This window comes from Saimiri boliviensis, chromosome 4 (assembly GCF_048565385.1).
Source record: "Saimiri boliviensis isolate mSaiBol1 chromosome 4, mSaiBol1.pri, whole genome shotgun sequence".
Lineage (NCBI taxonomy): Eukaryota > Metazoa > Chordata > Mammalia > Primates > Cebidae > Saimiri > Saimiri boliviensis.
This window is the reverse complement of record NC_133452.1, coordinates 26034046-26050217: the sequence shown is the minus strand read 5'-3', so window position 1 is coordinate 26050217 and position 16172 is coordinate 26034046. Positions and strand designations below refer to the sequence as shown.

The 16172-nt window shown below is 40.2% G+C and overlaps 1 protein-coding gene across 3 annotated transcripts; it reads left to right on the top strand.

Annotated features, from left to right (window-relative positions):
• Positions 1-1949: 1949 nt before the first annotated feature.
• On the top strand, positions 1950-16172 carry LTV1 (LTV1 ribosome biogenesis factor). 3 transcript variants are annotated; one of them, XM_010337540.2, is made up of 11 exons: positions 1951-2116; positions 3131-3262; positions 4761-4925; positions 8530-8617; positions 10054-10195; positions 10483-10738; positions 12904-13031; positions 14557-14696; positions 15227-15279; positions 15448-15648; positions 15779-16172. In XM_010337540.2, the coding sequence occupies exons 1-11, from the start codon at positions 2114-2116 to the stop codon at positions 15887-15889; spliced, it is 1419 nt and encodes a 472-aa protein (XP_010335842.1). In that variant the 5' UTR covers positions 1951-2113; the 3' UTR covers positions 15890-16172. The 3 variants fall into 3 exon arrangements, with proteins under 3 accessions (XP_074253454.1, XP_010335842.1, XP_003926906.1); XM_003926857.2 differs by having other exon boundaries at positions 4761-4934; XM_074397353.1 differs by lacking the exon at positions 15779-16172 and having other exon boundaries at positions 1950-2116; positions 4761-4934; positions 15479-15637.

Genomic DNA, 16172 nt, shown 5'->3' with positions numbered 1-16172 from the left:
ATATACGTATTTAATATGCTATAGGAGGAATCATGATGTTTATGAAAGGAAAAACACGTGCATGTGCAGCTGAGCTTCACTGCACCTTCATGGGTCCCAGGTACAAACAATGGGGGCATCAGCATGATCTGAAGAGTTTTCAGTGTCTGATGTTAAAAGGTGAAGTAAAGGCCAATAATACCCTTACTGGGCATGCTCTGTAGGTCGGCCAGACCCACTCCATGGTGGGTGGTCTCTTAGGCAAAAAAAGGAGGGGCAGCATCAGGCTGTTATCAGTGGTGGAGTCTTTTGAAAGGGTTGACTTCTGTTTTGCCCATAGGGTAGAAAGGCTGATAGACCCTGGTCAGTGAGGAAAGGTATATAACAAGGCGAAGCAAAAACTCAGTTTTCAAGGTTAATCTGGGTCCCCTTTGCCAAGAGGGGGTCCCTTCAGTCAGCTGGGGGACTTAGTATTTAATTTGTATTTCTCATGCCTCATTTTTAGGATTGGTAAGATGCTGAAGATCATTGTATCTCTTTCACAGTGTTGCGGTCAGGATGAAATGAGGTGACTCAGATAAAGTACCAGACATTAATTCTTTTAAATAAATACATATTGAGCATATATGTCCTATGCATTAGGCACTATTCTAGCCCCTGAGGATACAGTAAATACAACTGACTGAACGGAAATAAAACCTTAATTCTGTATAACAAATAATAATAATGAATCTCTGGCACATAGGAGTGCTATGTATTATCTCTGTTTCAAAGCAAGATCCCAAGACAAGTTTTATGGTCCTAACCTAAGTTATTTCTATAATTTTTACTGTAATAAAAGAATAATACTCCACAAATCCAGTGGCAATGCCTACGACATGAAGACGCAATCCAAGGTAACTCATTCATTGAGAGGACACCAGAAACTGGGAATGGGATAGGAGGAAAACAAATTTGAAAAAAAAAAAAAAAAAATCTGCTGATGAAAGTGAGTGCATTTACCACACACTTTTGTCCAAGAAAAGCTACGTGAGTGTGCCAGCACCAACCTGAAATCTTCCTAAGAATGCGTGCTTATAGCCTATTTGTTTAAACAGTGGGAGAGAGTTAACATTCAAACACCAGAGACTCTATTTTTTTTTTTTTTTTAAGACGGAGTTTCGCTCTTGTTGCCCAGGCTGGAATGCAATGGCTCGATCTCGGCTCGCCGCAACCTCCGCCTCCCGGGTTCCAGCGATTCTCCTGCCTCAACCTCCCCAGTAGCTGGGACTACAAGGCATGAGCCACCACGCCCGGCTAACTTGGTATTTTCAGCAGAGGCGGGGTTTCTCCATTTTGGGTAGGCTGGTCTCTCCCAACCTCAGGTGATTCCCCAAGCGCTGGGATTACAGGTGTGAGCCACCGCGCCCGGCCTCAAACACCAGAGATTCCTGAATATAATTTATTAGTTCAAATGCCTCTACAGTCAACAGTCTCCAGGCTTTGGTTAACAGGGCAGATGGAAAGCAGTTCCTGAAATGGTGGGAAATAAAAACCGATCAAATCTGGTGCGGTCTCGAAGGGCCTCGGCCTCCGTTGTCACGGCAACCGACCCCGCCCCCGCCGGGAGGGGACACCTGAAACGAGGCGACCCCAGCCGGGTGGCCGCCTCCCTTCTGTGTCCCCGGCTTTTTGTTATGGTTGGGAATAGGTAAGGGACACAGGTCAACGGGGATGCTAGATTCGTCCCCTCTAGTCTCCGTGGAGGGAGCTGTAAGAGGAGGTTCCTCCACAAACAGAAACCCCCTTCGGCCCCTCAGCGCTGGGAAACCGCGCGACTCTCTTTCCCCAGAGGGAGACCAAAGGCTGGAAAAGCACAGCCCGCCCGTGGGTGGGAGCCGAAGCAGCCCCACCTCCTAGCAGCTTCTCGCGATAGTGGAGAAGCAGTAAGTACGTAACTTCCGGTCGCGACCCATCAGCTCCTCGGATTGGTCCATTTCCGCTGCCGGGGCTGCGTGAAGTTTTCGCCGGTTCCTGGAGTCGCACGTGTGGTGAGACCTAGAGACGCGGCCCTCAGCTCGTCTTTGGTATCCCTGCCGGACTTCGAGGGTGTCATCGCCGCCCCTGCTGAGGGTGAGCGTCGCGCGGCTGCAGCATGGTGAGCAAGCTTTGTTTGCCTCGGCGGCCGGGCGCTGTGATTTTGTAGAGGCCAGGCTGGTTCCGGTAATGCCTTGACTACTGCGGCCTGGGTTTGGATCATGCCAGAGGTTGCTTGCGGCACAGTACCCCAGAATGGGCCGTGCTCACTACCCGAGTATTCTTTAATGCAAGTTATAGTCTCCTACCGCCGAGCCTCCCAGGGATGTGGCCTGGAGAGGAGAATGGCCTCATTTTTACCCCTGGGATCCTGCAGCCCTGCGCGCTTTCGGTTAACTAAAAGCTGGTGGTGACTGCAGACACAAACGCGCCACCCTGTGCTTCCTGGTGTCGAGCAGAGGGAGCTGCTGGTCTGCCTTGGCGGCGTTGGAGTGGCAGGTGTCTGCCTATCTGTTTGCTCTGAGAAAGGGAACTTGTGGGAGAGTATAAGGTTGCGCCCAAAGTAAAGCCATTTAATTGGTTTCACAGTTTGGAGGGTCAAAATTGAATAGCGTAACAAGAATGTAGAAGGAGATGATGGATATTATTAAATATAGCTGTTTGTGTCCTGATTTTATTTACTGGTTGGTTGATACCCTATGTGGAGCTGTCTACTCCAAATTATGTTGTGGCAGGCTTCCTGTCATTCTGGTTCAGTCTGCCAGGGGCCTTCCCTGAGCAGCCAGTCTAAAGTAGCCCTTAAGTCATTTTCACATCACTGTCTCATATTTTCTTCACCTGAAATTATCTTGATTTTCTTGCTAAGAACAGGGACTTTATCTGACTTTCCCACTTCCGTATTCTCAGTTTCCATAACAAGGTCTGGCACAGAGTAGGTGCTCAAGGAATATTTGTTGAATGAAGGTTAAGTATGGATTCAACAGAACACAGCTGATGTTACCTTCCCTGGAAGTGTAGATTTTTAAAAAGTATTTGTCTTTAACATGAGTACTAAAGATGCATTTCTGGACTATGGAGTTATTCTCCATCGTTTTGTTCTGTTTTAATTAATTGTTGTGATTTTGTTCCTTTGAAGCCTCACAGGAAGAAAAAGCCCTTTATAGAGAAGAAGAAAGCAGTGTCTTTTCACTTGGTCCACCGGAGCCAACGAGATCCTTTAGCAGCAGATGAGACTGCACCCCAGAGGGTTCTGTTGCCCACACAAAAAGTAGGTCCTGTTCTTTACCCAGTTTATAGGTAGACTATTAATGGTTTCTTTTTTCTTTCTTTCTTTCTTTTTTTTTTTTTTTAAATTAATTGAGAAAGAGTCTTGCCATGTTGCCCAGGCTGGTCTCAAACTCCTGGGCTCAAGCAATCCTCCCAGCGTGACCTCCCAAAGTGCTGTGATTACAGGCATAAACCACTGTGCCCAGCCATGTTAATAGTTTTTAATAAATTGTTAGCCAGCTGTTATTCTCAGATAACGGATATCCTGGGAAAGAATCTATTAAGTTAATTTTCAGTACATTTGCTGATTTTTCATGTTTTGATGGGGAACATAACATCATAAATAACATAAATTATGTCATTCATGTTATTTTGATTGGGAAGACAAAGATCTTTCAGATTTTAAACGAGCAAATTTTGTAAAATAATGGTAAATATTACCAAAACAGCAGCTACGATGCAGCATCATGTTATCTAGGACACCAGTGTATGCTCAAACTGTGCTTTCTCTAAGATCCTGCCACTTCATAACCACAAATTGCATTGTGCCTCCTGGTTGCTCATCTTAGGAAATGTAAATATCTGAGCTCCTGGGTTAGCTCAGGGAGCTTTGCAAGGGAGCCTCGAAAAGATTGACTTAATGTTGGACAGTACTTATTAAGTGTACATATTATGAAACAGTGTTGGAGGACATGGGCCATGTTTAGCTTTTCCGTAAAGTCAGTTTTGTTGTATGTTGAGAGGGTTTTTTTTACATATAAATAGAAGAAATTATACTTACCTTTCAAGGCACCCAAATCTTTTTTTTCTTTTCTTTTTCTTTTCTTTTTTTGAGACAAGGTCTCATTCTGTTGCCCATGCTGGCATGCAGAGTGGCTCCCATCTCAGCTCACTGCAACTTATACCTCTTGGGCTCAAGTGATCCTCCCACTTTATCCTCCAGAGTAGCTAGTATTACAAGCACACACCACCAGGCCTGGCTAATTTTTAAAATTGTTTTGTAGAAACGAGGTCTCACTATTTGGGCCAAGCTGGTCTTGAACTCTGGGCTCAAGTGATCCTCCTGCCTCAGCCTCCCAAAGTGCTGGGATTATCGGCATGAGCCACTGTGCCTGACCTCCCAAGTCTTTTCTTATAACCCTCCAAATAGATGATAAAATAGTGTGTGTATGTATATATGTTGACTTGAAATGTTGCACAGAAATGTCTAGTGGAAGGAGCAATTGTTATTTATTTTTATTGCCCTTTCAAAAGCATGAATGTTTTCATTCCATCGTAGTGTTGTGTACCACTCTGGTTTTGAAGCTGTACATTTCCTGAGTTTGTCCACAATTCTTTGTCTTTTTCCTATCAGCCAAAATATTCATGTGCCATCTGCCTCCTACTTGGAAGGCTATACTCATTGGAATATTCCCATGCCTTATCCTTGGGAGACACGCTGATTCCATTTTGTTTATAGATAAACAGTGAAGAAAGTACTAATTCCGTTTTGTTTATAGATAAGCAATGAAGAAAGGCAAGCAGAACAGAGGAAGTATGGAGTGTTTTTTGATGATGACTATGACTACCTGCAGCACCTGAAGGAACCATCTGGACCCTCAGAGCTCATTCCCTCAAGTACCTTCAGTGCACACAACAGGAGAGAGGAGAAAGAGGAAACACTGGTAATTCCAGTAAGGCTTTTCAGCAATATCAGCGCAGTGTGGGAATGAGGTGAAGAAATCATTTTTAAATCAAGATAACTGTTTGGGGCAAGAAATGGTGTCAGTATGAAGAGCACAAAGATAGACCATGCCTCCACTTAAAATAATATATGTATATGCACATGTATTCCATCAGTAGAGAATAGGTCACCTCTTCTCTGGTGTCAGGTTTCAACAGTAACAGCCTTTTTATAGGTTTAAAACTTTTGATTGATAGACATGGCCATGTTAGCTTCTTTCTTCTATTGAAAAGAAGCTGACATTCTAACAGTTATGTTAACAACATAACTGTTTCAGGATCATAAACTCTGTTCTAAGATGGAACTTAACTTCTGTGGAGTATTCAGATCTTTAACACTTTTGTGCCCATGAGCAGGCTACCCATAAGCAAAAACAGAATGAGTGGATGATAATACCAGACCTGTCTTGTAAACAAATGTTGGGTCCACTTTAATACCTTCTCTTTCGGGACAAATGATAGTACATGTTTATGTGAAATTAGTGCTGCTAGTCTAAGTTCTGTTTCCTCCCCTGTTTATGTTAAGAATGCTCATGTTGTATGCTTCTGTGGCCTTATTTTTAATTTGATGTAGAGTAAATTCCCCTGTGGGAAACTTTTATATCACTAGCACTTTTTAAAAAGGAGACATTCTTTATTATGTTTATGAGCAAAAGGAAAGAGATAGAAAGGGCACCAGCTTACCCTTCTCCTCATTCCACAATTGTGTCATGGTCTAGGCATTCCTTTCCTTGGGGAAGATGTGATTATAGTTCTTACAGGCAACAGCTTATTGCTTAAGGAGACTCAGAAGGGTTAGGTTTCCAGATATCATCTCAAAAAGAGAACTGCAGCGGTTCATTCACTAACTAGGTTGTGGCTCGTTAGTAAGGCCCCAAATCCCACCACATGTGTCATAGAGAACCAACTTCTTTATTCCTTCTTCTCCAAGGCCTTATTGTTGTCTTATTGGCTCACTTCCTTCTGTAACCTATTGAGAGAGAGAAGGGGTTCCATAGTGGCTCAACTTGTTTATCTAATGGAGAAAATTCTTAGTAAAGTCTTGCCTGGCTGGATTGTATTGACCAATACAAGACTAACTTTTAATCCTTAATTCATTTTGAGTAAAAGCAATCACTAATGGCTTTTTAACAGGATAAAGCTCTTAAATGGACACTTCAGTGATGTTTACAGGAACAACTGAATTATATTTAAAAACAAAAGTGCTGTTGGTTTTCTGTAGAGCTATGAAAAAATAGGGATTAGTCCCATGTACTTTTTTACTTTAGTTTTTGCAACACACCACCAAATTCAAATAGATAAGAAATAATGAATAACCCCTAGAAACAGGGTATGACAGTGTAAAAAGGCAATATAGCAATGATTGATGCTTGAGCAGGCCCTGATTTTCACATGAAAGAAAGAGAGTGCTGCCATGGTAGAAAGTAGCTGGGCAGATTCCCTAAGAGTTGAGAACTACTGCAACCAATAAAAACACAGAACTCCTCTAAAAAATAATAATAATAATTCATCTAGACTCTAATCATGTATCTGATTCTTTGACTACTTTTCAAGATTTGAAAAATATTTCACAAAAGTAAATTCATTTAACACAAGCTGGCCTTGTGTTTAATCCCAAACTTGTAAGGTTAAATATCACAAAAGGTACCTTTTAAATAAAACCTAAAGGGCTATGTTGATTTTACCACAATTTTAAGTAATTAATAATGTAATATACTTAAAAACCATTGAATTGTACACTTTAAATAGGTGAATTATATGTGAATTATGTCTTAGTAAAGCTGTTTTCTTAAAAATGTACTCTACAGAAAATAACAGTTCTTTTCCCATGTCTATGCTACTGAGAAACTCATTTTGGAAGCCATATCATCTTGCTGTGGGTACACTGCCATATGTAGCCTTTTTTCATGCTCCTTAGAGGCTTCAAATTCAGAGAAGTTTCTTGGTGGCCAATGAGCATGCACATTCCAGCTTTGTGCCTCTTCCTGGGCTGAGGATAGGGCAGGTGGTGAGGTGCACAGAGATAGATAACACATGGTGGTTGTCCTCATGTTATCAACTGGTTGAGGAGAGGAAACTAAGGCCTAAGAACCAGTCAGCGAATATAGGCAACACGTGTTTAAGTAGATTGCAGCATGCATGTGAAGAAGGCAGGAAGTTCACACAAAGGGAAGTTCTAGGACAGTGATCAGAAAGGGCTTATGCAGGAGGGTAGGAACCAAGCTGGCCACCAGGCGGTGGGTACTGTAGACAGGAGAAGGAACGTTTTTAGTCAGGGTGCTGAGACTGCCAGCAGTGTGGTTCAGTGTCAGGCACGTGTGCCAAGTAAAGTGTTTGGCATTACTGCAAGACTGAGGAGTGGACTTGATTTGCATGGTCATATAGAGTCACTGAGAAATTTGGATACATAGAGTAGGTCTTGACTTTATAGGGCCTTGAAAACCAGGGTGTTAAATGCAGAGTGAAAAATTGAGACCTGTTAGAAATTCAGGAAGGTCACATGATGAAACCATTAAAGGGGCTTAATCTAGCAGTGGGTATGAAGGTTGTACTAGGTATAGACTAGCTATATGAGCAGTTGCAGTCATTTATGTCTTGGTTAACTGTAAATGACATGATACCCAAAAGAATGGAGTGAAATCACTGTATATAATAGAGATTTCAAGGGGACACAGGACAGAAAAATGATTTATAACCACCCAAGGATTTAAGATAGCCAATTCATAGAAGGGCTGTGCTATTACTGAAGATGAGGATGTTATCTCTAGTTTAAGAGGAAAAAGTTTAATTTTGTTTTGAAACTTCAGGCAAGTGGAGTTATGAAACTCCAGGAGTTGAATCCCAAAACCTCACTTACTGATCATTCTCAAGCAGGCAGCGCATTTAAACTTTCCTAGTTTTAGTTCTTTTGCTAAAATACGGTGATGCCTCATGGAAGCTGAGGGATAAATGCAATAATCTGCTGGAGAAAGTGTCATGATGTATTACAGAGAGTTGCTTTTGAGTTGATGATGGAAATATCATTGTTTAACATATGTATAACCTGGAGCACAGGTGAGAGAACACCGAATGTAGTTGTAACAGTTTCCTAGGACTACAGTAACTAATTACCATAAACTCGGTGACTTAAAACAACAGAAATTTATTCCCTCGTGGTTCTGGAGGTCAGAAATTTGAAATTAAGGTATCAGCAGGGTCGGCTTTTTTCTTGGAGGCTTAGAGGGAGGCTGTTGCATGGCTCATTGCTAACCTCCAAAGGTTACCAGTGGTCATTCCTTGGAGTCCTTGCCTTATAGAGGTCTCACTGCAGTTTGCTTTCATCTGCACATGGCATTCTCCCCTGTGAGTCTCTGTCCTCCTGTGGCCTTGCTACAGGGCCATGATCCGGCAAGACCTCATCTTATTGTAGTTGAGGGGACCTTATTTCAAATATGGTCACAGTCTGAGGTTCTGGATAGAAATTGATTTTGGGGGGACTTCAACCCAGTACACTAGTTCAGAAGTATTTCCGAACAAACCTAACCAGTGTGCAATTTCTGTTTCAAGAGCACTGGAATTAAGTTGCCTTCATCGGTGTTTGCTTCAGAGTTTGAAGAAGATGTTGGATTGTTAAATAAAGCAGCTCCAGTTTCAGGTATGTTTAATCCCTTTGTCTTTTCATGTGGATAAACGTATTTTGCAAAACATAAAGAAATGATGTAACACTTTTCTATTCCTAGTAAAGTATTGAAACAATTGAAATATGTCTGGAATCCAGATCAGGGATTATTAGGAAGGGATGAATGTGATCTTTGTTTTTTTGTATTCCTACCATCAAATTCTTACATCTTTTGAGTTCCTGTTTGGAGAAAAGAGTGGGGAAACTATTCTTGGTAATCTAGGAGAGGAATTGTAACCTTCACCTAACGTCTTACAAAAATAGTAGTATTCATTATTCATTACTTGAAGTGTAATTTAAAAAAATAATCTGTTCTCTTTCAAAATTTCTCCCAAGAGCATACGGGTATTTTTATAGAAGTTCATTTTGCCATCTACACATATGTTGGGGGAAAATTTTATTTTTAATTTTTAGTGCTAACATTGTGTTTCAGAACAAACACAGAAGTCCACAGAAGTGGTATTGGTGTTTTCTCCTAAGTTGCTTTAATTATTAACTAACACTTGCCCTGTGGCATTCATTAATTAATTTATTCTACAGATTTTTGAGTTGCCACTGTGTGGCAGGGCCTTGGGTTAAAACAGAATAAAGCATAGTCTCTGACCTAAAGACTTTACCTCATTTGGGAAAAATAAACCATAAATGATAAATTACAGCATATTTGGATAATACTAATGGGGTAAGGAGCGTAAACCCAGCCTCGCGGAGTTGGGCAAGGCTTTCTAAAGGAGGTGATGTCTAGTTTGTTTCTTAAGTAAAAGGCAGGTGGAAGAAGGAGGGGCTGGGGTGGGGAGAAGAAGCAAGAGAACATGAGTATAAGGTAACTTTACACACTTTAGCATGCCCGGAAGGAAGGGTATGGATTAAAAAGAAATGAGACTGGAAGGTTAAGAATTGACTGTAGCAGAGGGTGTTGGAGGCCAGTCAAAAGTTTTTCTTGTTTGTTTTTGTTTTTTTCATTTTCTGTTCCTTGTGGAGCAGAGCAGTATGTCCAGAGTCAGTCTAGTATTTTTATAGATGAAAGAACATATGTGAAGAAAGAGGTAGGTATTTATTAAAATCTCATCATCGGAAAAGACTGAAAATATAACAGTTTACAAATCGTTCATTTGAGTTACTTTTAACAGGTTATTTAAAGCCTAGTTTCCTCCTGCAGACAAAAGCTTTGAATTATGCTAGACAAAGTTTAACATTATAGATCTATAATGGAAGGGTATTTTTTCAGTGGATATCAAAAGGAGAGGCAGCATTTTTTTCCTTTTGTTTGTCTTGGAATGATCACTCTTTATTCTTAATCATTTGTCGTCAGTGTGTAAATAGAATCTTACTGTCATAGGTCCTTATATTGTTAGTTAAGTGAATGAATTGTTGCTATCTTGGGCATTATTGCTTAATTTTTGTTTTCCTTCTAGGACCTCGACTGGATTTTGATCCTGACATTGTTGCAGCTCTTGATGATGATTTTGACTTTGATGATCCAGATAATCTGCTTGAAGATGACTTTATCCTTCAGGCCAATAAGCCAACAGGGGAGGAAGAGGGAATGGATATACAGTAGGTGTGGTTTATTTCAAACCTAAGTGTTACTGCTTCAGTGCAATGGTAACCATAGAACGTAATAATTGGAAGAGACCTTCAAGAGCATTTAATCTGAGACCTCTGTATTTTAGAGCAGAAAATGTGAGATTCATTGCTTTTCCTACCAAACCAGATGGGTCAAACACCTTCACTCTTTCTGCCTAGACAAGAACTCTTCTGGAAATACCTTTACTTGTGTAAAGTGGTTTTGTTCTGTTACTTTTTAAGTTGTTTTGGTAGGTAATTTCGGACCTTTACTTTAGGAAGTCTGTGATTGAAGATGACAGTGAGTGGGAAGATGTGGATGATAAGAAGGGAGATAGCGATGATGACTATGACTCTGCAGGCCCATTGTCAGACGAAAGTGATGTGTCTGTGCCTGGAGAAACTCATGGAGCTACAGCAGATCACTTGTTCTGGAATGAAGAAACGAAAAGTCGCTTCACAGAGTATTCGATGACTTCCTCAGTCATGAGGAGAAATGAACAGCTGACTCTACACGATGAGAGGTTTGAGAAGGTAAGGGCCCCAAATAAAGGATGTTTTAGTACTATCTTATGGTAATTTTTTTTAATACCTATCAGCTTTAGCCCAGGTTGAAGTGCTCACCAGTCACAAAATAGTAGCAACAACACAGTCAATCATAGGAAGTTTACAGCTATCCAGCTATAGGTTTGTGTAGCCAACATAAAGCAGAAGGGCAGCAATGCAGTACAGGAGCACAAAGACTCCCAAGGAAGCATAGAACTGTGCAGAAAAAGAGTAATCGCCTATGAGGAGGTGACTTTTCCAATTTACATCACACGTTTATACCTGGAGGTGGCTCAAAGGATATCCCATTCAACCTGAATGGATAACCAAAAGTAGCTGTAATTGTTTTATTCTCAGTAACTGTGATAGACAACTCACTTAAGTTTCTATTTGGCCCTTAAAACCCCCACAAGTAGCAAAGATAAAGATAGAAGCAGTCCGCTTGAGGACCTTGATGAAGCCGAGCGGGTTGAGGCTGATCTGGAAGCTGGACATCTCTGGCTGAGTCAGGTGATTCGCTCCCAAGCTAAGTAGATGTTAGGTGCCTTGATGTGTGCCTTTTTTTTTGTTGTTTTTATTTAAAGGGAGAGATTGGGACCCAAAGCTAAAACTTTTGAGTGTTGGAAACAGCATGTCTCAATTTATTAAAACAGAGCACAAGAGTACCCTAGTTATTGTCGTTTTCCCTTTACACATTCTACGAGGCCAATCACCCTAGTTTTGATTCTGGAAAGAACATGTATAGGTCAATAGGATTGGCTGATCAAACGTTCTTATTTTCCTCTTTGAGTTCTGACATCCTGATTCTGAACGTCTCCAACAGTAGTCTGTAAGATGCTGTGTTTCTGAAGTATCGGCCTGATGGAGCACAAACAAAATTCCATTTCTTTCCATTTCTCACCTGGAGTTTTCAGACATAACTAACACTAAGGAACAGAATGGAAATAGAGTATGAGATGCTTTTGAAAGCTTGAATTTTCATTTACTGTATTTGGTTCTGTTTGCTCCAGGGTTTATTTATAATCCCAACCTGTAGCCGACTTATACAGGTTCTTAATGCCACCTATGCTGTTGTTCTGTAGCACATAACATCTCCTAACATCATCTCTAATGTGCGTCTTTATTATATATGTCATGTATAGATTTGTCTCAGATTAGAATGTGAATTCCCCAAGGGCAGAGATTTGTGTTTTGCTCATGGATACATCCCAGAGCCTAAAGTGGTGTCTTGGCATGTAGTAGAAGTTTAAAGTGTTCCGTAAATGATAAATAGATAAAGGAATAGTTTTCTTCAAGGTGAATCTAAAATAAAGGTCCTTACTTTGCTGTCTTCTGACCTAATACTATTTTCCCTCTCCTCTTGAGGGAGAAGCAAACTTGCTACAAATCTCACTCTTCAAGAGACACATCACCCCCGGTTTACTCTTTGTCACAGCTTAACAGTATCAACAGCATTTGCATGATACAGTCATTATTGTCTAAATAAGAATGCAGTTTATACATTAGTGAGAGATTTTTCAGTTAAACAATCTTTTAGTTTGCATAAGGAATTTGAAAATATCTTCAGGCTAGGCATGGTGGATCATGCCTATAATCCCAGAACTGTGGGAGGCTGAAGCAGGTAGATCACTTGAGCCCAGAAGTTTGAGACCATCTTGGACAATGCAGATCCTGTTTCTATTAAAAATAAAAAATTAGCCTGATGTGGTGGCATGTGCCTGTGGTCCCAGCTGCTGGAGGGTCAGAGGTGCGAGGATCAGTTGAGCCTGAGAGTTTGAGGCTGTAGTGAACTACGATTGTGCCGCTGTAGTCCAGGCTGGGAGACAGTGTGATACTTAAAAAAAAAGAAAAGAAAAAAAGTCTTCAAAAATGTTCTGGCGTAATCTGTGCCTAGCATTTTGTTCTCCAAGCTGAGTGGAATCATGCCTTTCATTGACATGTCAAATGGGAGCCTATTTTTAGTCTAAATGTAAGTCTTAAAGTATTGAGCAGAAATATCTTCCACATCCTATTGTTGCATTAAATCCCTACTAATATTTGAATGGTAATTTTGTTAATGCTTGTGTAAAAAGTTACTGTTTAAAAAAAACAAATGTGTAGTATTACTGAGTACATTTTCTTTTCATGGTATCTTTTCTCTGTTTATATTCAAGTTTTACGAGCAATATGATGATGACGAAATTGGAGCTCTGGATAATGCAGAATTGGAAGGTTCTATTCAAGTGGACAGCAATCGCTTACAGGAAGTTTTGAATGACTACTACAAAGAGAAGGCAGAGAAGTACAGTGACTTTTCTTTCCTTGTTTAGCTGCTCTTTAAAAAAAAACAACTCCAAAGAAAGGTTTATAGTATAACTGAATCGAGGAAAAAATCCACCCACTCAAAATTCATATTAAGAAAATGAAAAAGGGAAAAAGAAAAAGTGGTACATTTTCCATAAACTTTAGCTCATATATAGTTCATCTCTTTTGCCTACATTTTGGTTTTGGCGTTCTGAAGTAGAATGTAATAAGAATATGTGAGGAGCCATGTTCTTTGTATCTTTGACTTGAGAAGAGTTACGGTAGAATGTGTGTTCAGCTTTTTATTTTTTTTAATTTTTGAGACAGACTCTGGCTCTGTTGCCTGGGCTGGAGTGCAGTGGGGCAATCTTGGCTCACCGGCAACCTCCGCCTCCCAGGTTCAGGTGTTTCTTCTGCCTCAGCCTCCTGAGCAGCTGGGATTAAAGGTGCATGCTGCCACACCCAGCTAATTTTTTTATTAGTAGAAATGGGGTTCCAGCATGTTGGCCAGGCTGGTCTTGGAACTCTTGACCTCATGCAGTATGCCTGCCTTGGCCTCCCAAAGGCCTGAGATTATAGGCATAAGCCCCTGTGCCTGGCCCATTTTTTAAATTTTTTTAACTTTTATTTATTTTGCTTAAAAAGTTTTATTTATTTTGCTTAAAAGTTTTGATAGAAGAATGAGTATTATTAGAGTGTGAAATAATAAGGACAGGCTGGGCATGGTGGCACACACCTGTAATCTCAGCTACTTGGAAGGCTGAGGCAGGAGAATCGCTTGAACCTGGAAAGCACAGGTTGCAGTGAGCTGAGATAGCACCACTGTACTTTAGCCTGGGTGGCAGGGCAAGATTACATTTCAAAAAAAAAAAAAGAAAAAGAAATATAAGGACACATTCCACTTGGAAAATAAGATGGTGTTTCTAGTCTTTGGGGCTGAAGAATTAAGAATTATTCCAAATATATACTCTTTTCATCTTTCTGAAATGCCAGGTGTTCTGAGAAGTAGGTATTTATGTCTTGTGAAAAGATAAGAATTTGTTTCTCCAGCTGGATTAGCAGAACTGACCAGATGGTTATTTTGGCAAATCAGCATCCACATCAAGGTGACTCTTCTTTGAGAGAAACCGAGGAAGTGTTCAGATCTGCTTGAAAGGTCTGATGTTCCATGATCACTATAATATATAGATCCCATAGCAGGACAAGGAACTATATAGTTTGAGTAAAGTATTTGAATACTCTGGGGAGACAGATGAATTATGCTTTTTTAGGCTTTAAAAACCTGTTTTCTTAGGAAGCTGCCTTGAAAAGACACAGCTAGTGAATGTCCAGACTCACTGTGGGGAAGAGGCAGCGCTGGGTAGAACAGAGTTTGACAGAAGATGATAGAGGAGACACTGGACTATATGCATTTAAAACATTGGGTTTTTCCACAGCTGAAAATTGCAGTTTTAGTGACATGGTATAATAATAGGTCACTTTTCCCCCTTCTCGTTCTTCACTTTTAAAAACTCAACCAAAAGTTGTATAAAATTGAATACCCTTGAACCCTTGGAGGATCAAGACCTGCCAATGAATGAGCTTGATGAGTCTGAGGAGGAAGAGATGATTACCGTAGTCCTTGAAGAAGCCAAAGAGAAGTGGGATTGTGAATCTATTTGTAGTAAGTATATCCACTTTATGATAATAATTTTTAAAGTATTAAAGTGTATCAACTTTAGGCTGGGCACGGTGGCTCATGCCTATAATCCCAGTACTTTGGGAGGCCAAGGTGGGTGGATCACCTGATGTTAGGAGTTTGAGGACCAGCCTGACCAACCTAGTGAAACTCTTGTCTCTATTAAAAAATACAAAAAATTAGCTGGGCATGGTGGCGGGCACCTGTAATCCTAGCTACTCGGGAGGCTGAGGCAGGAGAATAGCTTGAACCCAAGAGGCAGAGGTTGCAGTGAGCCGAGATCCCACCAATGCACTCCAACTTGGGCAATAAGAGTGAAACTATGTCACATATATATATATAAACTTTATATTCTAGTACTAAGTTGTAAGCAATTAATAAAGCATCAATCAGTTAGACTCTGGTGTTATTTTGCACTATGAAAACACAAGGTCAGAAATAATAGTAGGAATTCACTAATGTTTTGTGGAACTGAAATGTGCTTATTGATACATGATTTTTATTTGTTTGTTTAGGTACATACTCAAATTTATATAACCATCCACAGCTTATCAAGTATCAACCAAAGGTAAGTCCTAGTGTGCTATTGGAAGGATGCAGTGCACATTTTTGCACGGTAACTTTTATCTTTGTGGCTAGCAGTGGTAGTAGGAAAAGCACCAACTGTGTGTCATTAATGAGCTATTTTTTAATAGGAATGAGAAATAACTCTAGTGCCATTTTATCCGTATTGCAGCCCAAACAAATTCGAATATCTTCTAAAACAGGAATACCTCTCAATGTCTTACCAAAGAAAGGGCTCACAGCAAAGCAAGCTGAACGAATGCAGATGATTAATGGCAGTGATCTTCCTAAAGTATCAACCCAGCCACGTTCTAAAAATGAGAGCAAAGAAGATAAAAGGGCAAGAAAGCAAGCGATAAAAGAAGAGCGCAAGGTAAAATGTATTTTTCAAATGTGAGATTTACAAAGAACTGGTGCCAGTAAAGTTAGAGGAATTTTGTAAAAGCAGTGTGTATCAGACTAAAGATATGAATAATACAAGTATGTTCTTGTACTTATAACAGGAACGAAGAGTGGAGAAGAAAGCTAACAAATTAGCATTTAAACTAGAGAAAAGAAGGCAAGAAAAAGAGCTGCTGAACTTGAAGAAGAATGTTGAGGGTCTAAAGCTATAGACAGTGGAGCACATAGGGTAAGGCACTTCATTAGGGGCTCTTCATTATAATTAACTAGAGTCTTCAGAAAGACAAAACTGCTTTGCCATTTTTACTGGCAGATAAGAGAAAAATACAATATTTGTATTATTTTTGTACTACCAAGTGTTCCCTGCCAACTGTCTTGTAAATACTGTAATATTTTAATTGTTAGTATTACAAGCTTACATCTGCTCTGAAATAGATGACTTCATGAATGTGAAATGTTTGGATAAATTAAAGGAAAATATCTGCATAACTTGAA

Coding starts and splice junctions, on each gene's coding strand:
- LTV1 (XM_003926857.2), top strand. Junction 3,263..4,760: donor TTCTGTTGCCCACACAAAAA/GTAGGTCCTGTT, acceptor TTTTGTTTATAG/ATAAGCAATGAAGAAAGGCA. Junction 4,935..8,529: donor AGGAAACACTGGTAATTCCA/GTAAGGCTTTTC, acceptor TTCTGTTTCAAG/AGCACTGGAATTAAGTTGCC.